The sequence below is a fragment of the Pogona vitticeps genome, chromosome 5 (genome assembly GCF_051106095.1).
Source record: "Pogona vitticeps strain Pit_001003342236 chromosome 5, PviZW2.1, whole genome shotgun sequence".
NCBI lineage: Eukaryota > Metazoa > Chordata > Lepidosauria > Squamata > Agamidae > Pogona > Pogona vitticeps.
The window spans coordinates 179,150,880-179,178,046 of record NC_135787.1 but is presented as its reverse complement, the minus strand read 5'-3'; the positions used below and the strand labels follow the sequence as shown (position 1 = coordinate 179,178,046).

The 27,167-nt window shown below is 37.9% G+C and overlaps 1 protein-coding gene across 34 annotated transcripts in view; it reads right to left on the bottom strand.

Annotated features, from left to right (window-relative positions):
- ERC1 (ELKS/RAB6-interacting/CAST family member 1) overlaps positions 1-27,167 on the bottom strand; it is a 208,586-nt gene that overhangs the window by 90,659 nt on the left and 90,760 nt on the right. For 22 of the 34 annotated variants that reach the window (XR_013536766.1, XR_013536763.1, XR_013536764.1 and 19 more), the window contains 2 exons: positions 19,177-19,312; positions 8,704-8,835 (listed from right to left, as the gene is read on the bottom strand). Coding sequence is in view for 22 of the 34 variants with exons in the window: in XM_078376313.1 (XP_078232439.1) it covers positions 8,704-8,835; positions 19,177-19,312 (268 nt within the window). In the remaining 12 variants the exon portion in view is untranslated. Of the gene's footprint in view, positions 1-1,163; positions 1,697-8,703; positions 8,836-19,176; positions 19,313-27,167 lie in introns of those variants that run through there. The other 12 variants (XR_013536771.1, XR_013536773.1, XR_013536774.1 and 9 more) reach the window with 2 other exon arrangements.

Here is a 27,167-nt window from a genome sequence, read left to right as displayed (position 1 = left end):
GTATTTTCTATTCTATTGTTGTATTCTGTTTACTACAATATGATTTATGTAATTTTTTTTGTATTATTTCACTGTTTTTACTATATTGGAAGCCGCCTAGCGTGATCTTTTAGACCAGATGGGTGGGGTATAAATAAATAAACAAATAAACAAACAAACAAATAAATAAATAAATAAATAAATAAGCTTTCAAGAAGAATTCTTTATGTTCACTGATCATATTGCTATATCTTGATTAGATAAAATCTTAGCTGATGGGGGTAAATTTTAGAGAATGAGAGTAACAATCAAAAGCACATTTAGTTTCAAAAACTCTTTTTTGAAGGTTTTCTTAGGATAAGCAGACATTGTAGAGCCTTCTCAGTGTTTTTACCCAACTAATTGAACTTTTTTCCACCATGGATCTGGTTGACCATCACACTTTTGTTTTTCGGGTGCTGATATATTTATTTGTATAAGAACTCAGCAAATAATCAAGTGTTTAATTTGACTTAATTTGATGGCTATTTGTTTATATTGTATTTTAATAGATACTCCTGAGCTATAACTTTAACTATTTAAATGTTTGTAGTTGCTTTTATGTGCTATCAAGTTGCTACTAGCTTACAGTGACCCTAATAAGAGTTTGGCCACCTAGAGTAGTCCACCGTGACTAGATAGGCGGGATATAAATTAAATAAAATAAATAATAAATAAAATTTTAAAATATTCAAGGAGTAGTTTGTTATTTCCGTCGGTAGTTTATTATTTTCACAGCCATGTGGTGATTTGAACCTGGGTCTCAATATTCTGTTTACTACAGCACGGCACACTCTCTATTACGTGCCATGAAGTCAGTATTGACTTAAGGTGAACCTTCCTAGCAGTATCGAACTATAAACTACTCAGAACAATTAATTACTGTGAAGTACAGTAGTTTACTAGTTTCTCCTGGTTGTGCTCTGGAGCTTGCCTAGACCTGCACAAGTTGTTTCTTTTCCCATGAGGCACAGTGGGGAATCAAACTTGCAATTCCTGGCAATCAGGCTGCTCCAGCCCAATGAGCTATCTAGGCAATTTTTTATCTGTGTAACTTGCAGTTCTTGAGTTGTAATATTATATATTTATAATCTATGTTCTGCTCTCTGTGTTTTTATGTGAATTGTTAGCTTCTCTGAGATCTTATGGGGAATGTGGGATGTAAGCTGAACAAATAACAGCAGTGTTAATAATATTTTTGTTCTAGTAGTGGGAAGATTAAATCCACCAAAAATTTCCTGCAACCTCTGAAACAGGAAGGATTCCCCTCCATTTATGATCTACATTGGAAGATACCACTCTATGGGAATGCAAAAAGTCACTCTCACTGATAGCTACATTTGTCCTAGTGTAAGACTAAACCGTAAGCCACAGTGTCCATTGTAAACATTTCAAGACTTATTTCATTTGGATTTGGTTGGGTTGTGATTGGGTGATACAAGGGCAGAGTTTAACATTTGTAGTTTCTGAATGCTGCTCTATCAGAATACTACAATTCCTCCTCCAACAAGAGGAGGAACGGAAGGAAGATAAGACTATAGGGTTAACTTGACAGGGTTAGTTTAAAAAAACATAAAGCAGGAAAGAACAGGGAGATACAAACATAAATGGGACTTCTTCCTACCTTTAGCCATTTACAGTTTAAATTATTGGTCTCATACATTCTCTTGCTTAATAGCTTCAACAGGCAACGAAAAGCAGAATAGCAGGAAATGGTAAACCGAAGAAAGAGGGAAAAGCATGCAATTAAAAGCAGAAAGGGCAATTAAAGATTCCAAGAAGTGCGAACATGCAGAATGCAATTGAAATTTAGGAAAAGTAAAAAATATTTATAAAGGATTTGTCTGTGAAAAAGCAGAGGAAACAGTTACACGTCACATTTTCAGTTTTTCCCCTCCAAAATGTTATTAAATCTTAAACTTCGGAAAATGAAACAAACAAGTATCTGAAACAATGCCCACTGAGTGGGTGGCCTTTTAAAAGGTGGATTTAAATACAATATAATACAATAATTAAAAACAACCACTTACCAAAAATCCTTGATATCACAAAGACATGAAAGAAAAATTGTGGAATGTTTGGATACATTGCTAAAAGCCATGGCTTCTTTAGTTTAAGAGTGGTTTATTTGTACCCACAAATCTATCCAACCCAGTTATAAATAGGAATTGTGCAGACCTAATAAACCAGGAGGAGAAGGGGACGACAGAGGATGAGATGGTTGGACAGTGTCATCGAAGTGACCAACATGAATTTAACCCAACTCAGGGAGGCAGTGGAAGACAGGAGGGCCTGTTGTGCTCTGGTCCATGGGGTCACAAAGAGTAGGACACAACTAAACGATTAAACAACAACAAAATAAACCAGTATCTGCAACCAGTGCTTGAAGTTGGCTTGTGTACTTTATCGTGATTAACCAGTTGTCAATGTTCAGAAAATTTCAGCACCTGTATTCCTTCTGCCAAATCATGGAAGTGTTATGCAGCAGGAAATATAACCACCCATTTCTTAACTAGCAGCCACTTGCTGCAGAGATTTACAATGGACTTTACACTAGATGACATAAGTAATATGATTCCTGTCCTCTATTTCTGCATCTACTATTCTGGCCTAAATCTGGTTTGTTTTGGTGTTCTACCTAAGGCCCACTTGGCTATAGAAAAGCATGGAAATACTATTTAGACCTTATTCCCCACATAGATTCAGAGTTAAATCACATGCCATTAATCGGGCATAGCTAAAGATTTCTTTCTATTTTGCTTATTAGCTGTTTTGGGTTCCTTTTGGGGAAAAGGGAGGGGGAGAAGATAGGCCTAAAGAAATTAAATAAAACCCTTCAGGAAACATGAGGGGATCTGATCTGGGATGAGGACCCAATAAAGACTCCTCCACCTGCAAAGAGATAGAAAGGCTTATATTTTCCTATCCAACAAGTATATTTCAATAATTCGAACTCACTTCCAGATGCAGGAGCTAAAGAAAGAAAGAAAACTCCCACTTAATGCAACATATAGACTAACTCTCAGTGCAGATTAAAAGAGGAAGAGGTACAGTGATTTCCCACTGCCTAGCCTAAGAGTTTTCACCATTTCTAGCTGTATCTGCTAAGTTAGTTAACCCCATCTTTATGAATTTTAAGGGCAAGTCCTCCCTGCTGCATTGTTTTGGTGCAATACAGTGTGTTAGGAAACCCACTTTCAGTGGGAAGCTGCCAGATGTATGCAGGCAGGCAAGGATTCTGTGAACCCAATCAGCCCTACGTAATACTTAAAGAACAATTAATGTAACAACTTAGTCATGTGCCTTAGACAGTTGTGGCAGTCAGTAGTATAAGTAGAAACTGGTGAAGTGCCTATATAATCACAAATAGATTTCAGTCTTTTTTAATATCAGGAAATAGGATAATTATATATCATAACTTTTAAAAGAAATCTACAAATTGTAATAGAATTTTGTTGTTGTGGGTTCTTCGGGCTCTTTGGCTATGTTCTGAAGGTTGTTCTTCCTAATGTTTCGCCAGTCTCTGTGGCTGGCATCTTCAGGGCCACAGGGACCGGGAATCACTACACACAAGAGACCAGCTAATGACACCCATCTAGAACAGTGACAGATAATCTCTCCCCCTTATCATAACAATATTCCCACAACAAGACACACTAATCACCCATCTCCTGAATAGGACAAAAGCTTATCTCACAGCCATAAATACTCCACTCCCAAGCAAACTACACCAGAGCACAGAGTGCTGTCCTCTGAAGATGCCAGCCACAGAGACTGGAGAAACATTAGGAAGAACAACCTTCAGAACACAGCCAAAGAGTCTGAAAAACCCACAACAACCATTAGATCCTGGCTGTGAAAGCCTTTGCGAATGTAATAGAATTTATTAGTGGGAAAACTCAATCGATCAATAATGGACATAAAAAGTGTAAAGCATTTATAGAAATGGCTTCATTGGAAGAAAATGAGGCAATATTCTCGAATGAATTTAAAAATCTAAGTCTTTCAAAAAGGAATTAATAATGAATTATAACAAGCCAAATGAGAAATAGAACACAGAACTGTATCAAACAAAGACTTGGTATAGCTGAGTTAAGTCAAGAAGAGACAAAAAATTGCGGAAAGTAAATGAAATGCATCAAAACATCACGTTGATAACAACTGAGTTCGAGTTAGAGAACTTTATAGATCCTGTAACTTTATCTAAGACACTGAAGAAAATGAAAGAGAGGTTATTTGGGAGAGTAAGAAAAGAAGATTGACTCTCCTGCTTCTGCTGGATGCCATCCTTCTGCCACAGGCAGTGCAAATCAGATTGTGCTCACTGTCTCAAAATACAGTAATGAAATCAGTTTGAGAAAATGTTCATATAAAGACTAACAGAAAAATTATTTTCCTTATGAATTGAACTCAATTATATAGAAAGAAAAAGGCGAATTTTGAAATGGGTGTATTAAAGAATACATCAGTTATAAACTGTTGTTATCTAACATGAAGCCACTTCTGATTTACAGTAACCCAATGAATTAATGACTTTCAAAAGGTCTTGTTCAGGTCTTGCAAACTAAGAGCAAAGGCTTCCTTTATTGAGTCAATTCATCTCATCTTCAGTCTTCCTTTTTTCCTACTGCCGTGCTTTTTTTCTAGCATTATAAACTTTTTCAAGCAGTTGTGTTCAAAGTACAGTAGCCCCAATTTAATCATTTTAGCTTTTAGTGAGAATTTGGACTTGATTTGATTTAGAACTCATTTATTTGTCTGCTTGGTAGTGAGTTTATGTTTTTCTTGTCAAGTTACTTCATTGTCCAGCTTCCACAATCATGTGCAGTAACTGTGAATATCACAGGATGGATAATCTTGCACTTGGGTCTTCAGTGACATATTCATACAGTTGACAATATTTTCTAGTTCCTTCGCAGCTGCCTATAGGTTCCTTCACAGCTGGACTATAGGCAAAAATAAAATAGAACAAGTCCAGACCTTCAAGTACCTAGGAGTGCATTTTGATGAGAAGAACTGCTGGAAATCCCAGATACAGTACAGGGCACGAAATTATCGGTTCATAGCCATGCTCTGGTCAAATTTTTCCATTCTAAAGGTGGTAAACTAGTAAACCCAGCTTTAAAAGCCTTTTCAGGGAGGATCATCTCTCAAATGCTTTATAGAATTGAGATCTGGAGTATGAATCAGAACAACCTACACCATCTTGAAGTAGGACAGAATACATTTCTGAGACACATCCTCGCGGCACCCCAGGGGACTCCAGCAGCTTTTCTTAAAACAGAGACAGGCATGGTGTCCATTAAAGCCAGGGCAACTCTAGCCATGTTCTCTTACTACAAGAGGGTGATGGGTATGTCCGACCACCATCTACCTAAACATTGTATGGAAGAGTGGTGGCTGGGCAACTTCAGTTCAAACCCTACTAAAATCTAAATCCCTCTCCCCAGATATTTTAGTTTTTTCTGGGGTTAAAAGAATGTTGAGGGACTGGTTCTACAAACTGCATAATGACCAGGACTTAGCCTTAATTCACTCTTCAAATTTCTCTCACTGGTACCATCTGCTGAAAACAAACCACTCAATGGCACAATACTTACATACACTTACTTTTGCCTCCCTGAGAACCGCATTCACAGAACTCCGTTTCCAAACCATACCAACCATTGTCTTAGACAGCAGGCATATGAATGTCCCTAAACATCTAAGGCTATGTATCTGCAGAGCAGGTGAGACAGAGGATGTTGTGCACCGTTTACTCAACTGTAGTAGGCATCCTTCAGTCTCGAGAGACTATGGTATCGTGCCCTGTATGGAGGACTTGGAACAGCGTCTAATGTGGCTGAGAAGGCCAATTCGAGAGCGACAATCTCTTCCACACTGAGGACAAATCCAATCTGTCCCCTGTCCAGCTCCGTGGTTTTGCTGCTTTTGTGACTTCCTCTTTGCCTCGGCCTGCTGGACAAGGGTCTCTTCAAATTGGGAGAAGCCGTGATGCAACGCCTGCCTCCAGGCTGAATGCTCAGATGTCAGAGTTTCCCATCTGTTGAGGTCTATTCCTAAGGCCTTTAGATCCCGCTCAACTGTCATCTCTATCAAAACCCCAGAGAAAAGTTCCTGGGTAACATTTTGTCTGCTCTACAGGAGGAAAGCTCTCAGATAAAGGTGGCCAGGTTACTTTTGGACTGTGACTCTTATGTTACATACAGAACAGCGCTGTTTGCAAAAGTGGCCAGAAATATTCGTGCTAATTTCCTGAAAGCCATCGCAATCAATTGTGCAGGAGACTCCCAGATATAAAGGGTCTCTTATTATTTTATATGTCTGTGATTTTATAATGATTTTATTTGATCATATTTGTATTTTTAGCAATTGTGATGACTTTTAGCTAATACAATAAACTTGAACTTGAATATACTGAAATATATTTTTTATTTAATCACATTGTAAACTGCCCAGAATAGTGCCCAGAATATATAAATACTGATTTATATATTGTTTCTGTGAGATGTTTGTACATGTTATACAGTAGTTAGTTATGTTTTTGGTTGGTTTGCTCTTTAATCTAGTTGCATCATTAGTGGCAACACTATTTCTACTTGGATTTTTGCTCCTTCCCAGTAGAGCGCCTTCTGATCTGGGACTTTCATCTTCCACCAATATCTCTTTTAATTCTTAATTGTCTCAGGCTTTTCAAGATAAGCAATACTTAGCAGTGGTTTACCACTGCCTTCTTTTGTGCAGTACTAACAAAAAATAGTCTGAGTGTTAGTGCTGTCATCTGTGAAAGACCTTTCACCCAAGTCACTCCTCAGCTACTGCTGCTGCCCTTCGGGATTTCTCTACTCCCACAACATGACTGGAACTATCCATTCTCTTCTGCTGATGCAGGTGTTAATCCTGAAGAAAGCAGATGCATTTTAGTCTGGTATTTCAGCTTTGATCATTTTGCCTTGGGTGCTTGCTAGGAGCCCATACACTTAATGGAGTATAGCCTTCTGACAGCACTGCTCTCAGCTTCTTCGACATTTCCTTGCCATATTACGGTGTGCATTGCAGAGGGGGGGTTCTACTCCATTACTGCTGGCATATTGTTCTTACAATTTTGAAAAATAGTGTTATTTACATTCCACCTACTTATGATAATTTATTTATTCCAGTTGCTTTGAGATGAACCTTCATTTTGTTTTGTAAGAATGCAGGTTTTAATCAAAACTCATTTTTTGTTCTTCTTTGAAGAATCTGTCATTCATGATACACTTATACAAAATTCTTTAGTATATTTTCCCATGTTGTCTTTATTTTATTCTGATCAGATAAGGTATTCCTTTGTTGATCTTTCAATGTCTCTAATCTTGGTTTAAATTTCCTTTTGATTTTGTAGATTTTTTTGCTGAGGGGAAGAGATATTGTTTTTTGGTTGTACTCCTCTCTTTCGGTGCTATAATTATCATAATGCTACTCTTTGTTTCTATGTGAAAGTTGCTGAAAAGTTTCATTCAGAATTCTGACCATATTTCTGCACCTTTCATGAGAAATCCACCTAGTTTTTTCTTTTCCTTTGACTACAGGAATGGTCTCTTTGAATCTCCTGTAGATATCAGTAGATACCTCTGATTTCAGTTCACAGTTCTTGCTTTTGTGTCAATACACTAATACACAATTCATAATTACTTTTTCAGTGTGCACATGATACTGCTTAATGCTCCCTCCTTGATATGATGGGTTTTCATACTGCTGCTTGGTCTTCTTACCAATTTTGTTAAAGTCTTCTCTGCTGTTCAGATCCTTTATTGTTTAATTGTTATTCATTTACAATTCTTTTTTACTTCTTGCTGTTGCATGCTACTTCAAGGGCCCTTTTCTGAATGGAGGTGGTCCTATAAATTTAAAAACTACCAAGTACAGCATCACAGGTCATCCTCTCAAAACTGTACAAGTAATCTAACAATTCTAAGACCAATGCTGTACATCCTTGTCGTCAGAAAATCTTAGATGTTTAAGGAATGACATTCCATTTCACAATTGTATATGGCAGGCAAATATAGCAAAATAAATTGGACTTGCTAATCACAGCAAGGCAAGATGAACATTGGATTTAGACCTCCAGAGAAGATTTCTTCCTAATACTAATTTTTAAAAGATTAGTTCACACTGGATTTTATCCAGTTCAATCAATGCCCTTTATGAAAATCTTTTCTGGTGATTCTGAGACCACACTGCTCTTAGTTTTTAAAATTTCTATGGCTAATGTACAAAAAGCTTTGAAATATCCATGAAACGTAGCTGGCAAAGTCTTTGGGATGAAAACAGACAGGGAGTTGTTCCCCCTGTCTAACAGGCATATTTCTCATATTCTTGTTTCAGTAGAAAAGGGGTGGGGGAGCAGCAGTAAACCTTAAAGTAGGTTCAAGAATAAAATACTTCTCAGTGTGAAGTTCCATTGTTTGCTAGTTATTTGGAAACCTGATTTTTTTACTCAGCAGATCCTGAGGGCAATATTTGGAAGACCACTTCCAGGTTTCAAAGACGTTTCAAATTAATATTTGAAAAAAATAGTTAAAATTCAACTTAAACTAACAGGCCTTTTATTAATGTCCACCAAGGGTTTCAAGATCATGTAGTATTTTGAACAGCTAATAATACTTTCCAAATATTAGCAGGAGTGACTGTAAGTGTGCAGACCTGTTTTTCAGCATGTGTCCTGGCTGACTCTTCTTGAGCTAACACCATTTCCCGCTCTGCAGTTATCTGTACACTCTCTCTGAGTGCTTCTTCCAGTTCTTCAATCCGATCATCCTTCTTACGCAGATTGTCCTGGAAAATGATAGGAGACCATATGAAACAGCTTGAATGCCAACATCAGAAGAAACCAACCAGGTGCTAGGCCAAATACAAGTCACTGTTGAGTGACATAATTTCACAAAGACACATCTTCATATAAAGACATGCCTTTACATAGAGGAAGGAAGAAGTACTGTAGAAAAGTGAAGGAAGAGCTGGAGAAAATGAATTGCGCAGACCAGGCAAAAGTCAGCAAAGCAAGAGATTAGAAGCGATAATAATGCTGTTTGTGCTAAGGTCAGCTAATGCGGCTGATTGATTGTTTCAGGAAAAGAAAGACACAAATTCACATGCGACTCCACACCAGGTTAGTAGACAGATGATGTGTTATAGCAACAAGTATTTCACAGATTTTCTTCTCAAGCTTTTCAAAAGCTAACAGCAATAGTGTAGAAACTGGAGGAACTGTAAGTTGGTATTTGCCTAGAGAACAATGCTTTTCCTTTCTAAAAGGAGAGTAAGACTGCGATCGCCCAATCATCAAGCTCCTTCATACTGAATTAACATGGCAAAGGATCTACAAAATCTTATTTAAAAAATGAAGGCTCATGAAGATAAGATTAATGAAACATTCTACTCATTATGGACAAGATCATAATCTATTCAGGATTAAGTCTCTATATATTTAAGCCATGTAATTCAAGATCAAACTGCTCCATCAGATGCTTGTTAAAAGTCTGGAAGTGTTTATTCTTGTGTGAAAACTTCAAATTGCATTCCCAAGAGCAGATGGACATTTTCTGCTTCTGAAACTGAAGAATGAAAGCTTTCATTTCATGTTTGTTATGATAAATGATCACCTGAAGAGTGATTCAGGCTTAACATAGAATGCCAACTAAATATCAGGACAATTACATAAGCATTGCTATTTTGAAGTCTGCACTACTTCACAACCACTCTGAATGATACTCAGATTAGAAAGCGCCTGCTAGTCCTCTCTGAAGTTTATAGTTACCATTTCACATAGGAACTAAAAAGCACAAAGAACTAAACGAGCAGAATTCTGGTTTCTCATGAATCATTTCAAATCCGAGGAACTATAGTAGTGATAGTTGAAAAACCCAGAAAGCACCTTGGTTTGGTACACTTCATTCTGCTAATTATTGAAAAGGCTGTATGATAATGACACTTGTAAGATAGCCATGTTTATAAGAATTATAACCTAATAAAGTAAACTATAGTTAGCACTACTGAAGCCCCATTAAGCTCGTTTTATTAGAGAAGTACTTGAGCGACCAGAGAAGAGAGTCAGCATTGAGTAGTGATGAAAGGTCTACAGAACTTAATGTTGTAAGACACATATTAGAACACATATGAGCAAGAAGTAACACAGGTCTGATGCAGAAATATTGTTCAGATGCTACCCAGGAACATGTCTTGGGAACAATGATCAAGGGCTGATTTTCACAGAGTGCCTATAATGGTGTCAAGAAGGATTGCACTTCCAAAGCACTGTAGATTAAACATTAATGTTGCTCCAGTTACATAAGAGTTAGAATTACCCTATCCAGTCTGTGATAGAATGTCCTAAAAAATTAAAATGTGCAGTTCTAATTTCACCAGATTTGGAAAACACTTATTATTAAGTTGTCCATGCTGTATCAGAATCTAAAATGTCACATTCAGAGTCTTCTGTGTCATTAAAGATGATCTGGACAGTTGTGTAGAAACTGAACATATGAGGAAGCTAGAATGACTAGCTAAATGGTTTTCTATATGTAAGCTTCATTAATGATAGGAAACATTTGCACTTGAAATACAGTAAACTTCTCCTTTCATAAATATTAACTGTTGCAGAATACTCATACTCTACTGATAAATCCAGATCACAATCAAGTAATACAATAATTAAACCTTCATATTGCAATATAAGTACAAAAATTAATTTCAAATTTTAAAATATTCTATAAAACAGTGTGATAAGTTATAATATTTATTTAAAAAACTAATCAGAACAGGTAATAAACAGCATAATACCTATGTACAGCAAAGTAAGTTGTTCTCCATGCAACAAGCTGCAACTTGGTTTCACTATTTTCCTAAGAAAGACTTTCTTGGCAAAGGCATGCAGTTCCATAAGTTCTAGGATGAAACAACTAGTCTTGTTCCATGAAGTAAGATGTCATGCCTCAAGACTGTTTCACATCAGACATCCTTAAAAAAACAGATAGCTACACGAGGCAGACTCTTGACACTGGAAAGCATATTTTACAGCACCTACTCTGAGAAACTATTCCACTTATCTGCATTTATTGTGAAGTGAGCTCTATGTTATTTTTAATAAACACACCCTTCCTACAAATCAGTACAGGAATCTCCCACCTTTGTTTTATTCAATTAACTGTGAATGTAACAGAAACCATTTTTAATTTTTATATTGTGTTCTGTACTAAAAACAGATTCTGTGAGGAGAGAAAAAAAGTCCTTTTTGAAAAGTATTTAGAAAATGCCACCCCACTCTCTAATAGATATCAATGAACTATTACAGCACAATCCTAAATATTTCTACTCCTAAATAATAAAAATAATTGAATAAAATAATCAATTAATAAAAAAACAAAACAGCCCAAGGCTACACAAGATGGCTCTTTTCCTGGGACGCACTATTCAGTATGCAATTCCTATACCCTGAGTTACCCAGCCAGCTATACCACCCAATAAATGGGACAACCTTAATAATAAGCTATAATAACCTTTGAAATGCAAGCTGGAATGGATCCTATGGGTCATCTAGTCCAGCCCCTCTCAAGGAGGCACAGACAGGAATCCAACTCTCAACTCTGGCTCCACAGCCAGAGACCTAAGCTATCCAGGAGCTGACTAAGGATATAAATGAATTAATATATGATTTTGAACATTAGAGCAGTCTGGTATACACTGGTCACTAGAGTTTCAACAATCCGCTCTGGGAATTTGTCTACCTTGGTTTGCACTGTAAATAGTATTGATGGTTTGCATTGAAAATGAAATTTAAAAGCAGAATGGACAAAACCTTGACTTCTATTCAGGATCAGGAGGTGAAATCTCAGATCAGAATTCTAAATATCATCTTGTATTTTTGGTGAACTTTATAAGTTACTCAGGTTCATATGTCCAAGACAGGAAATGTAAAGCCTACTGGTGGCATTTCAGTGTAATTGTCACTAGCCAGAATCCTCCTGTCTAGCAATTCAAACTGTATAATGTTCAGAGGCAAACTGCCCCAAGCTAAGAAATCATGGTAGACATTATCAGTTGCATGCTGAATCATACAACCGCTATGCAAATGATAATGTCTACTGTAATTTTTTAAACTTGTGGTAATTCATCTCCAAATGTTATGCCATTTGTGCTATGATAATGTAAGTAGATAAGAGGATTTTGGCCACTGCGTAATTACTTAACAGAAGAAAGAAACCAGATTTTATTCTCCTATTACAGAATCGGGTTTTCAAAATCTGCTTTCAAAAACTGATTGGGGACATGTGAAATTGGATAATATTACAAATCCATTTTGAAGGATGGATTTAGTCCAACTGAAAATTTGAGATACTTTTTACTGTTGCTTCACTTGTCCCTTCAGGCTTCTTATTGTGCTTACCAAATGTCATTTTTCCATCACCAGAAACTCCCTGTATAAACGAACTTAGTTACTGTTACAGGAAAAGACAAGCCACATGCCTATATAGACAGTTGTGTGAGAGATTGGAAGCTTGTTTATTTGGGCAGATTGCAGATGGCAGTTTAAGAAAATAGGGATCATATTTTAAGCACTATATAATGAATTATTAATTCCAGCCTAAACCACAGAAGCCAAAATGATCTGAAATTGGTGCTTCTGTATACTAGTTCCAAGTCCAGCAATGGTTGCCTACAGAATAACAATTTCTTCCTATGCTTAATGTTTTTAACTAATTAGTTCCCATGAGAGTAAAAGAAAAGGCTGTTGTGTTGGGTAATTTGCCCTCATTTTAACTGGAGAAAACTAGGGGAGTCATTTTGTGAAAATATTACATAAAGTAAGCAAAACAAAATAATTGCCCTGTAGATATATTATACCTTGGCAATGGTAGCCCAAATAACTCTTCTTCACATGGATTTTGTGTCAGAGTTGCAACTTACAGACATCCAACGGATGTCCATTGGAGGGCCACATCCATTTCTATGCTCCCAACTTGCAGTTATTTTTCATCATCATAGGCATCCTTCAGTCTCGAGAGACTATGGTGTCGTGCTCTGCATGGAGGACTTGGAACAGCGTCTAGTGTGGCTGAGAAGGCCAATTCGAGAGTGACAATCCCTTCCACACTTAGGACAAGTACAATCTGTACCCCGTCTAGCTCCCTGATTTTGCTGCTTTCGTGACTGCCTCTTTGCCTCAGCCTGCTGGGCGAGGGTCTCTTCAAATTGGGAGAGGCCGTGATGCACCACATGCCTCCAGGCTGAACGCTCAAATGTCAGGATTTCCCATCTGTTGAGATCCATTTCCAAGGCCTTCAAATCCCACTTGCAGATATCCTTGTATTGCAGCTGTGGTCTCCCTCTGGGGCGATTTCCCTGCACTAGTTCTCCATAAAGGAGATCCTTTGGAATCCAACCATCAGCCATTCTCACAACATGCCCGAGCCAACGTAGGCGTCACTGTTTCAGTAGTGTATACACGCTAAAAATTCCAGCTCGATCTAGGACTACTCTATTTGGAACTTTGCCTTGCCAGGTGATACCAAAAATACGTCGGAGGCAGCGCATATGGAATGTGTTCAGCTTTCTCTCCTGCCGTGCATGAAGGGTCCAGAACTCACTGCAGTACAGGAGTGTGCTCAAGACACAGGCTCTATAGACCTGGATCTTGGTGTATGCTGTCAGCTTCTTATTGAGCCATATTCTTTTTGTGAGACTTGAGAACATGGTAGCTGCTTTGCGAATGCGTCTATCCAGCTCGACATCTAGGGAAAGAGTGTCAGAGATGGTTGAGCTGGACAACCTCCAATTCTTGCATGGAGATGGTAATCTCCATGCGTTTTCTTCAGGCTGATTGTTAGTCCAAAGTCTTGGCAGGCCTTGCTAAAACGATTCATGAGTTGTTGGTCATCTTCGGCAGAGTGGGCAACAATGGCTGCATCATCAGCGAAGAGGAAGTCCCGCATGCATTTCAGCTGGACTTTGGTCTTTGCTCTCAGTCTAGAGAGATTAAAGAGCTTTCCATCTGATCTAGTCCGGAGTTAGACACCTTCTGTTGCAGTTCCAAAGGCATGCTTCATCATGACAGCAAAGAAGATCCCAAACAGGGTCGGCGCAAGGACACAGCCCTGTTTCACTCCACTTCGGATATCAAAGGGATCTGATGTTGAGCCATCAAAAACTACAGTGCCCTTCATTCCCTCATGAAAGGACCTAATGATGCTAAGGAGTCGAGGAGGAACTCCAATCTTAGTAAGTATTTTAAAAAGACCATCCCTGCTAACCAAGTCAAATGCTTTTGTAAGGTCTATGAAGGCCACTAACAGTGGCTGTTGTTGTTCCCTGCATTTCTCCTGCAACTGTCTGAGGGAGAATACCATGTCAGTGGTGGATCTATTTGCTCGGAATCCGCACTGTGATTCCGGATAGACTCTGTCTGCAAGCACCTGGCGCCTCTTCAGCACAACACGGGCAAGCAGCTTTCCTACAACGCTAAGAAGAGAGATGCCACGGTAGTTATTGCAGTCGCCCGTCTCCTTTGTTCTTATACAATGTGACGATGTTTGCATCCTTCATGTCCTGTGGTACTCTACCTTCGCTCCAGCAAAGATGAAAGATTTCATACAGTTCAGTGGTGATGGTCTCTTTGCAGCACTTCAGCACTTCAACAGGGATGCTATCCTTTCCAGGTGCCTTGCCAGAGGCAAGGGAATTCAAGGCCTCTTTTATTTCTGCTAAGGTTGGTTCACTGTCCAACTCTTCCAGGACAGGGAGGCACTCAATGTTATTCAATGCTTCTTCAGTTACTGTATTCTCTCTCGAGTACAGCTCAGAGTAGTGCTGCACCCAGCGGTCCATCTGCTGTGTTCGGTCCTGGATGAACATGCCTGTAGCAGACTTCAAAGGAGCAGATTTCTTCTGTACTGGACCTAAAGCCTGCTTGATCCCATCATACATTCCCTTGATGTTACCTGTGTCTGCTGCTAACTGTATCTGAGAGCAGAGCTGAAGCCAATAATCATTGGAACATCTCCTGGCAGTCTGTTGGACTTGGCTATGAGCAGCTCGAAGAGCTTGCAAGTTGTACTCACTAGGGCAGGCTTTGTATGCTGCTAGAGCTCTCCTCTTATCCTCGATGGCTGGAATCAACTCCTCCAAGTGGGCTTCGAACCAGTCGGCCGTCTTTTTGGTCTTCTTGCCAAATGTGGACAAGGCAGTGTTATAAACAGCATTCTTGAAATGTTCCCAATGTTCAGGTGCACTTGCCTCAGCTGGGCCTGGAAGGGTTTCCTCAAGCGCTTGGGCAAATTTCTCCACTTTTCTTTTATCTATTTATTTATTTATTTATTAAATTTATACCCCGCCCCTCTAGACCATGTCTACTCGCGAGTCTTGCTGATGTCAATACGTGGTCTTCCTTTTTTGTGTGGTACAGTCTCTTTGTTCGCAATTTTACTCTACTACACACCAGAGAGTGATCAGTATCACAGTTAGCACTCTGGTAGCTGCGTGTGATCGTAGTGCTAGGAAGGCTTGAACGTCTAGTGAGGATTAGTCATTTTTAGTTTTATTTTTAAAAAAGCCCCCATGAGACCTTTAGCTAATTGTGGCCGTTTTGACCAGATAGGCGGGGTACAAATAGAATAAATAAATACATTTCAAACATTACTTTTTTCTGTGTGTGTAATCACGTTTGTGTGGGGAAACACAAAAATCACCCCCTCATTACTATCAGATGCTTTCCAGGAGATTAAAATTTGGGGCTGGGAGGTTGAGGTTCACAAGTGTCTCACATACTACACTTTGTTCACATCTAAATTAGTGAGAGGGGAGCAAGGTTAGGCTTCTCTCATGTGCTCATGCGCTTCTCTATTGTTCTTCTCCTTTCCAGTCAGAAAGGAGTTTGTAAACTTTGCTCTATGTGTTTGATCAAACACAGCCATCTGTATTGCATGAATTAATCCTCAGTCAACCTTATGCATGTTTAGATTAATGAACCCCAGCTTCATAAAGCATAGTAAAAATATGGCTTATTTTGAATTATTGTTAGTTAAGATAACCATGGTTTTCTGCAATTAATTGATCCAGCAAGTTGTGCTTGATTTAAAGAAGAAGCAAAAGCAAAATTCTTCTCACAGCTGTGGCAATGGAAGAAAAGACGATCACTAAACATGTCCCACCAAATAATAATTTAGTATAAATAAAGTATCTCCTTGATCTGCCAAGGTGACCTGTTTGCACATTTTTGATATGGATCCACTTGCTGGATTGCTACCTGTAATGCATGAGTTTGACAATCTTCCACCTTTATATGTGTAATGCAATGTCTTCCAGGGCTACTGGGCATGTGAATTAAATTGCATATGGTTGTGATTCTACAGCTTCCACAAGGATGAAAACTACAGCACAAAAGTCTTAATTGTAAATATGTATTACATTAAAAATACATCAGGTGGTCAAAGTTATTGCATGTAGGAGAATGTACTGTAAACATAGGAACAATATCCAGAGCCTGAATCTCTCTCTCTTTATCAATCTCTCTGTCTACACACACTTTTCCTTTTATATCGTTTGGGCTGTTTCATTATAGTCATTCTCTCTTCTTTTTATTCTAACAATGGACATCTGTGATATCTCAATTATTTTCGGTTTGTAGCTCTGCAGTTTATAGCAGTATGGTCACTTGGAAGAAAAAAACCCCTCTTTCAAGCATATGACACAAATTTAATTCACTAATGGGTTCTGTATTCAGTTTATCTGTAGAATCGTGGACTAGAAAACAGAACAAAATTGCTGAAATCCTACTGATGTTTGTGTAAAGTATGTGTAACTTGCTGCAGCGAATTATATCTCACTGATGAGGTGCCGGGTATATCTCAGTTGCACAATCACGTGCACAATGAGGCACATAACAAAAACAAACCCCATCACCTAATTATTTAGCCACTGAGGCAAGTCATGTAAACTCTATGTGAATACTTAAGAAGATTTTAGTCAATTTTTAAAAATTCCATTTTGGAAAATGGAACTACCTTGGAAAGAAAGATTAAAATACAGATAAGCTGGCTGGATACCTCAGTGGTTTAGGTATCTGACTGTGGAGCCAGAGGTTGGGCATTCAATTCCCTATTATGCTTCTCAGGAGAAGAGCCAGCCTATGTGGCCTTGGGTAAACTGAGCAGTCCTAAGGTACTCCCAGCAGAAGGGAATGGTAAACTACTTCTACATATTCCCTAGTTGGAAAACCCTAAAAATGTTGGCCATAAATGAAAACTCACTCAACAGCTTACTTCTACTACTACCACCACCACTATATAGAGGGGAACACATCACAATATATTTTACTATACATATTACTCAGTTTGATTATCATAATCTCAGTTGGCCATCCTCAACACCAATTACTGCTACAACACAAACACTTCTATTTCTAGATCTAAAAATGCAAACAGCAAATTATGTAACTGGAATCCTACTATCTACCCATTTCCCACCAACTACTCAGTGACAAACACATATACAGTTTCACTAACTGTTCAAAATATGGCATCAATTTGGGGGTTTTCTATAATGAGCAGAACCTATAATGATTGCCCATTACTAGTGTCCCTTTTTGACCAAAATTGCAGAGCATTGCATCAACATGAAAAGCTTCCCCCAGTATTCAATTTGAAAATATTTACATGTACATACATGAATCCTTTGTTCAATGCACTAGTAAATAAGCATACCTGACAGCTCTTCATCTTCCCTGCCCATCCAGAAGCATAGGGAAAGCAAGCTGTACTGTGTGCTGAGGACATCGCCAGCCTTCACTTGCAACCATTTCTTCACATATATACAGTTCATGCTAAAGTGAGAACCCCCCCCTTTTTAAAAATTGTTTTAAATTATCGCAAGAACTGCTTGTCAGTTGTAAACATACAAAAAGGTGTGAGGGGGAAGAAAAGACTAATCTACTAACTGTTGTAGTCTCAAACAATATTACATAAAGAAAAGAGAAATACTGTGAGGGAAGACAGATTTATCCAGGCTGAGAAAGTCCATATTGTTGCATGTGACCTGAATATAGCATACCACCACACCTTCCCTCCTGGCTTTCCTGATTGCACCAGAGGAGCAACAGATCAGACAGATGCACAGAGAAACTTAGAAAGATGGAACAGTAAAGAGAGATTACAGCTGAACCATGTGCAGATACCGCAGATATTTAGTTTTCCTGCTAAGGTACTTTGTAGAGAAATCAAGGTATGTCAAGAAGATACAGAAGCAGCTCTAGTCATGTAATATTTGCATGAACAGATCTACAACTAATTATTGTTTGTTTTCTGGTTTATTTTAGCTTAAATCTTTTCTCAAAGAAGAGTTCTGTGAAGTTTGTACACATGAACTCAGTTTCTATTACAAATGAATTTGGCCTTTCATATCCCATCACAGTGGACTAAATCCACCATTAGTCCTTCTTAAGAGAAGAGTTGCTGAAATGAATGGACCTGTTAACTACAACTAACTTGTCTCATAAATTTCAGTTGGTCTACTGCAAGGGCTTACTATGGATTTAGCTCAATATGCCTATTACATGCTGTGGAATATTCTGTGAAAAGTCATTCATGGCAAAGTGGCACTGTGTCAGTGGCTTGTGGATGGAAGGAAGTATGCAGTGAAGAGGTGTGAAACTAACAAGTGAGAAATCATATGTGCCAAAATAATTAGAAAAGTATTTTTGTAACTGCAAGAATACTCACTCATGAGTGTGTGCTTCTCAGTTTTTCTCCTTGCAACAAAGGCAAAATTGAAATATCCCAAAACAATTATGCTAGAATATTTACACACACACACAGACACAAAACCAAATGAAAAACAGAGAACAAAATTCTGTAATAATCATGAAACTGATTACCAAATGATAATATTGTCCCAGTAATCTACACTGTCTGAAAGGAAGCCCTATTTGTTCACTTACAATAAAAAGAATGAAACTGCTGATGCGGAATAGGTCACACCCTTCAAGAAGCTAAGAATGTGTGCAGTAAAAGCTATTTAAGCAGAAATAAGTTTGTTAAAGCAGGCAGCATCTTGTTCAGTAAGGAATCAAGTGAAATAGAAAATTCAAGTTGAAGATGGTCTTGGAGCAGAAATGTAATCCCATGTTACCTGTAACTGCTGTGAACTGTCATTGAGATTGTCTTCCCGCCGCCTTGCTTCTTCCAACATCTGTGCACTCTTTTTCTTCTCCACTTGCTCTTTGTGTTTCAGATTTGCTACTTTTTTGTTCTGATCTTTAATTTGCCTGTAAAGAGAAAAGTAGGGAAGTAAATACTTATGCCGCCTACACATTAAAAATCAGATATAGAAACATTTTCACATTCAGTGTAGATGCCGTAAGTATTATTAGAATACTAATATTTTAACTAATGACTGATTCTCTAGAATACTTATCTATGAGTAGTCTGAAAATTACCTTTCTTCATTTTAGCAACAATAATGTCCAATAATTCCTACCATTCTGTTTTTTTTAAACAGAAGAACTAGATACAATGTTATTCCTGTAGTTGAACACAATTTCTTGCTTGATTCTGAAATATTTCCCTTTATAGTGACAAAATACAGGGTCTGTTATACAGACCTGTTTTCTCCAGATACAGCTGGGATCCTAGATAAACATGTTTCATCAAAGAGTAACATTCCAAACGTTTGTTCCAATTAAGATAAGACAATGAGATATGCTTCTTCAAGCCAACAAAATGTATTACATCTCAATTCAGAATTTTGTATTGTCATTCCAGATTTCATGTTATTTAGGGAAACATCTTCTCTTAATCCCATACTCTTGTCGGGAGATGGGGAAAGTGTCGGTGTCCAAGTGCTGATGGACTTTAACTCCCATTATTCCAGCCAGCATTAACCAATAGTATTGGATGATGGGCATAGTTGTTCAAAAACTAATGGAAAGTCATATATTCCTTATTCGGCTCTTACTTCTCAGAAAAAGCACAGAAAGCAAAACAATAGTTCCTCTGTAGTGAAAATAATTTCTCATACGCAGAAAGACAAGAACAGCATTCTCCTTAATAGGCTGTCTCCTATGAAAATGTTGCCGCTTCCTCTCTCTGCAATCTCTTGTGATACATTCTAAACGCAATCACCATCTCAACAGATACTTACTCATGCACCCAGTTTGAACACCCAATTTGAACAACAAGTAGGACGTACTTCATCTTTGGTACATCAGTCATATAATTAGTGGCCTGCTAAGTGACTTTATAGATCGATAAACAATTTAAACAATTATTATCAGGGCATATAATGCTTCAGGGGTTTTTATCAACTTCTTTATTCTGGCTATTGATTAGGTGATAAGTAAACTGATATTGGAATCTGAGCCCCAGGTAGTGCTTGGGACAGAAAGGCAATTCTTGATATTCTCCAGAGACACAAACTTCGGTGTAGGAGAATAGAATATGAGACAACAGTTACAGTTAAAATACAATTCTGAGTCTGATAACTGGACATTAATTCCATCAGCACAGACTACAACTGTTTGTAACAAACTAATTGTACATAATAGCTACATAGACATAAGGAGAATACTTCCCCTTAGCTTAAGCAATCGATACTAAGTGTATGGTTATAAACTCTGTCTTCTAAGAAGGGATCTATTGGAGAATCCCACTTAAAGTAATACTCTAAAAATCCATGCAATAGTTGCACATTCAAAAGTTTTAGAATTATTTTTACTAAGTGTCCAAAGATCTTGCAAATGAAGTAATACCTTAAACTGTGTTTGTGGGATTATTAACCAAACTATAGAAGATGATGGTCTGAAAAAGAATGAGATGGCTTATGCAGAAGCCAATGAGAGTGCCTGCACTCCCTTTGTGAAGAAAACACACTAGATCTTGAAAACACTCTAGAACTATTCATCTGTATTGTAAATTTGGCAACATTATTCAAGGAAGAAATTCACTTTAATCCAAGAAATTTTGAAACTAAAAACAACTCTTGTGAAATTAAATGTTTTTAGCGGTGGGAAATCAAATTTCATTCTGTTCTGGTATTACTAATTTATAGAGTTGGCTTAGGGCAGAGGGCAGCAACAATACTTTTTAAAAAAAAACACAATGGAGTCTGAGCCAGTTCAATAAGCTAAGACTATTTAGAATCTTCCAGGAATGTGACAGCTTTAAGAATGATATGGATGGTTAAAACAAATTATGTAGAATTTCCTAATTTATAATCAATTTTGATAAGCAGCACCATGTTTCCTGTGTTTCTTTTCTACAGTAAAATTACTATGCCGTTACAGAACTGTAGCTTAAACTGTAGCGATGGAAGCTAAAGAAGATTGGTCTTGATCGTCTGGGTATAAAATCCTGTTTTCTTTCTGCATGCTGTCGGGCTTGGGTTGGGAGGGTAAAAAAAGGCTGGTGTTGGAGGGGCATATGGAGCAAAAAATACGGTACTTGTTTTCTTTAGAATAAATTAGAATTTAAAAATTAAATAAATAAAACTCTGCCCCAGCCAGCTCATCATCCGGAACTGCTCCCTGCCCCGGAAGGGGAGGAGAAGGGTGGCGGGGTGGCGATGGCGGTGGTGGGAAGCCAGTATTCGCTCCATAAGACGTACACCCCCCCCCACTTTTTGGGGAGTAAAAAGTGCGTCTTATGGAGCGAAAAAAATGATACTAGGATTACTAGTGACTATGCCTCTACTTTCACTTACATAATGGATTGGTTTATATTTATAAGCGTAACAAAGTAATGCCTTTGGTTTAATCAGTGCAACTGAAACTCAACTGTTTTTGATACTTTTTTAAAAAACTAGTATTGTGATAGTTGTGTTGACCATTGCTGCAACAAAATTTGGCATATGCATCGAGGTCACTATTCTATATTTAAAGTTCAATTTCTTGGAGATTTTAAACTTTTTAAGTCATAGACTAATGTATAAAAGATGCCAAACATACTGAAGAGTGAACACAGGACAATCCAACAGGGACTAGAGAGAGGACAATTTGTCAATCCACAGTTACCTACTATTCCACCAAGCAAACTTTTCTAGTAGTGGTTTTGAGAACAGTAGTAGCAGCTATTCTCCTCCCATTCATAGTTCTTTGAATCCTATCCAGCTACCATCTGATATCTAGGGATGAATCACTAAAATCAACACGTTTCCTTAACATCTGTATCACTTAAACATTTCAAATTGGTATCTACCAGCATTTTCAAAGAGAAAAGCAAAGACAACATATTTTACCTCAATAAAATATTTATCTCCTTTGAAGACAGATATTTAGACCTAAGATAGTGCGCATATTAAGTACAATATTTTTGGCTTCAAGTTTAGCCCTCATTTTGCTGATAACTGATATATAAGAGCAGTTTGTGGGGGGAAATGCAAACATTCTCAATTTTTTTTATCCTGTAAATTCCTACAGGAATTAGGCAGCAGGAAGAAATCAGTGGGTTTATAGACAAATGCATAGGAGGCTTCCAAGACCTCCACCTATCTGAAAACCTGCAGATCTGCTGCCACTGCGACAATACTGAACAAGAAAGACAAGTGTTCTTTTGCTGCTTAGTCATTAAGTTGTGTGCGACTCTTCATGACCCTGTACAACCATCTCATCCTCTGTCGTCCCCTTCTCCTCTTGCCTTTACACTTTCCCAACATCAGGGTCTTTTCCAGGGAGTCTTCTCTTCTCATGAGATGGCCAAAGTATTGGAGCCTCAGCTTCAGGATCTGTCCTTCCAGTGAGCACTCAAGGTTGATTTCCTTCAGAATGGATAGGTTTGTTCTCTTTGCAGTCCAGGGGACTCTCAAGAGTCTCCTCCAGCACCACAATTCAAAAGCATTAATTCTTCGGTGGTCAGCCTTCTTTATTGTCCAGCTCTCGCTTCCATACATCACTACAAGCTTTGACTAGGCAGACCTTTATTGGCAAGGTGATGTCTCTGTTTTTTAAGATGCTGTCGAGGTTTATCATCACTTTCCTCACAAGAAGCAGACATATTTTAATTTCGTGGCTGCTGTCACCATTTGTAGTGATCATGGAGCCCAAGAAAGTAAAATCTGTCACTGCCTCCATATCTTCCCCTTCTATTTGCCAGGAGGTGATGGGACCAGTGGCCATGATGTTAGTTTTTTTGATGCTGAACAAGTGTTCTAACTTGGTTTATACTTACTTTAAATATCAGTCTCTCTATTGTTTGTATTAGGAAAATGTACAGATTTGCTTTTTAGGTTATTTATTAACATTTATATGGATACCAGTCCAGAACCAATCGAGATATAAACTGAGTCTTAACTATATTTGCAAACTACTGATACAGTTAACTAGAGCTCCAAAACACGTGAGGTTTGGACAGACATGATAGAACGCACAGAAATATGTATTCCACAAAAATTGTTAGGTGATTACTTTAGGAAAATTCTTGTTAAACTGTGGCCTGCACTTCACTGGTGATGGTTATGTCTTGGTAAGTTTCAGATGCTCTGCAGGGACACAGCAAAATATCATATACTGTATAGGGGTAAAGAGCTTTCTAATGGAAATGTAGTGCAAGTAGCAATGGCAGGGGAAAGTCAAAGGCTCCAACTATTCTGTGCCCCAAATAGTAACTGCATAGGTAAAGCAAAGGAAAAAACCCTTAGCTAGTCAATAAGGCCTCCACATTCATCCATATGTAGGGTTTCCAAGATGTTATCAGTCTACACATTCTTATTCAGATTGCAACTTGGAAGGTGACCTGAAATATTCTTGTGCTCAATATGCTGTTATGTACAGAATCCTGGGCTATGCAAGTGACACTCATCAACCATATAAGTATCAGTCACTACGCTGTACTTTTCTGATCCTCCCCCCACTCCCCAGCACACACACAATGGAAAGAACAAGTAAAACAAAATAGGGGACTGTAATAAATCCATGTTTAAGAACTGCTGTTTTCAGATAGGTGAGGTCTTAGAAACTGTTAGAAAGAGAATGACTATTTGACTACATATAACAGCATTAGACATTTAGAAGGGATATTCTTTGGTTAGATATTCTTTTGACCTTCTTTGCTTCAGAGATGACCCTGAGAACATTAGGGAACTGTTTGCATTCCATCTGTTCTGCTGACAGTTTACTGAAGAAGCTTGACATTTAAGATGCAAGAGACTGTTCTCTTTGCAAGTATGCCATCTATGGAAGGATCCTGGAAGTGCAGTGTCAGATTTACGGTATATCCCACTCCTACTTCAGCCTTAGGCAGGAGATTCCCATGTTTTTATTCCAGTACATTTTATCAAAGTGGGATTCACAACTGCCATTCTTTGAAAACATTATGATGTAATATCAGAAACTAACAATGAAAGATTAATTTCAATGGATTAATGGAAAAGATTAATCGAAAAGTCAGTCAGTCTTATGCTACATATTTTGATTTGCATTATTTGTGAGATCAATTCTTTAATGCACTCACCACTTTCCTCTTTCTAGTACAAAAATTGTGATTTTATTGGTGTAAATAAAATATACTAAAATAATAATAACAACAACATATTATCAAGACATTTCACAAAGAATTATAAGCAGCTACAGATCTCAAATAACACCATCAGAGCTACAAAAAACAGCAATATTAGTAACAGCACACATACTGCACCAATACTTAACAGATACTGTACTTAGGTTTTTGGTTAAAACCTGTATGTGTTACATAGTAACAGTCAATGTTTTTATAATTTTGACTGATTGTGCCTGGTGTTTTTGAAGAAGAAAAGAAGAAGAAGAAGAAGAAAAGAAGAAGAAGAAGAACAAGAAGAAGAATAGAACTGCAGAACTAGAAGTAACCCTTTGGATCATCAAGTCCACCCCCTGTCAAGGAGACAGAGTTGCTTACTGTTTTTCCCCCCAGTAATACTGTGATATGGATTTAACCAGGATTTTAAAGTATTGTCACGAACAAAGGTAAGATAAGGAGAAAAGTGGTAGAGAGAACTGATGATGAAAGAAAGGGGCACTATATAATACACTGAGGGATGAGGGGTGTTATTACACAGCACTGTATTAGTGTGTAAGTGAAGATTTAGCAGGCAAATCCCCTCAACTTCGAAACATGTAATATACACACAATGTCTGAAATTCTGTTGCTTAGCATTGTTAAAGTCGTAACTAGAGTTAGGACAATTGAGGAGGCACACTTGCCAATATGAAATACCTAGTTGAATGGGCCTAACTCTAGTTATGACTTACCATAGCTTTCACATCATACAGGGGTGATTTAAAATACACAATTATTATACAAGAACTAGACTTTTAAATAATGAAAGCTTTGCAGCCCACCAGACATCTATATCACAGATAAAATATATACAATACTGGGGTTTATGTTTATTGCTATTTTAGTTGCCTCTTCCCAAATCTATTGGAAAGGAGAAAACTACAATTTCTAAGGTATTAATCTGATGCTTTTCACCACTCCAATATTTCTGTGAAAAAAGATCATTTCATAGTCTCAAATCTGCTTTGTGTTATTATTCAAACAGCAGATTCATTTAACATCTATTGAGTTATGCCTCAGAAATAATCTGAAAGACATGTCTTTGACAAGAGTAAAGAAGACTGTAAAAGTGAATACGAACAAGTTCAAATAGTCAATCATAAGTTCTGTTTGTAAGCTTCTGCCACATGTTCTCATCATTTTCTTATACTGCTCTTCGCTTTTCCATGGCTTTTATAAGACAAGGTGATCAGTGCCAATGAAAACAGTGCCTGTTGCTATAAAAGTCATGAAAATATAACTAGGCTGTTGTATGTGTGCCAGCAAGAAGCCCCAAATGGATTTTTAGAGAGGGTGGGTGGATTTTATTTCCTGAAACCAGGAAACCCAGGTCTTAAAAACAAATTCCTTGTAAAGATAAGTATAGAGGAAGGGAAAGGGAAGTAGAATTGAAAACTGAGAGGGCTGGATAGCAGAAGTCAACTTTGTACCTAGCCCTTAAAATAGGCCTCAGGAGAATTCAAGGCTGTAATCAAACCTAGAATTTGATTAATTCTTGCAACTCTATACTATTCTTCTCGTTATTGTCCAATATCGGTATACACAAAACTTCATGGAGCCACAATCTAATTTTATTAGGTCTTCCACATCCATACTTCCCCATTTTAAAAGATTCACTGGAGATATTTAATGAATGCCTATACTCTCCTTGCATCATTTCATTATCTTGTACTTATACTGCTCAGCACCAATCAGGAACATGCAAATCCACAATTCCCCTTTCAGTAATTCTAAAAGTTTCAGAATTTACCTTAGGAAAACTTAAGAAAAATCACTTATGTTTTTTCTGAGCAGGCTAGGCATTTCAAGCAACACAGGTTGGATATATATGTGACCTACTTTAAACAATATTGCAAATACTTCTCAACTCCTATGTTTGGGAATCTCATTTTAGCATAATTCCATAAATGAAATCCACTGCAGAAACAAGATAACAGATATTTGGATGAAGTACTTGCCATAACCATAAGATACACAGGCAAATAGATACTAATAAGATCATCACGAGAGGTTTTCCTCTCAGTCTTGCCAGCTCCACAGGTGTGTCTGGTTGGGTACACAGAAGAGGGACATCTCTGTTGTTGCACCCGAACTCTGAAACTCCCTTCCACAGGAGGCTAGATTGTCCTTCCGCAAGCAGGCAAAGACCTTTCTCTTCAGGCAAGCTTTCCTTGAGTGAATGGCTGCCAGGGGGTTTTAAAAATGGAGTAATGTGAAGGGGCTGGAGTAATTCAGAGAAGCTGTGCAGGGACACTCAAGACGAACCTGCCATAGTGGAGAGTTCTGACTAAATCAATCCACCTGGAGCAGAAACTGACAAGCCACTCCAGTATCTTTGCCAAGAAAACTCCATGGACAGAAACAAAAGACTAAAAGATATGACACTGGAAGATGAGCCCCTCAGGTCGAAAGGCATCCAACATACTACTGAGGAAGAGCGGAGGAAAAGTACATGTTGCTCCAGAGCTAATGAAGTGGTTGGGCCAAAGCTGAAAGGATATTCAGCTGTAGACACACCTGGAAGTGAAAGGAAAGTCCCATGCTGCAAACAAAAATACTGCATAGGAACCTGGAATGTAACATCTATGAACCTTGGTA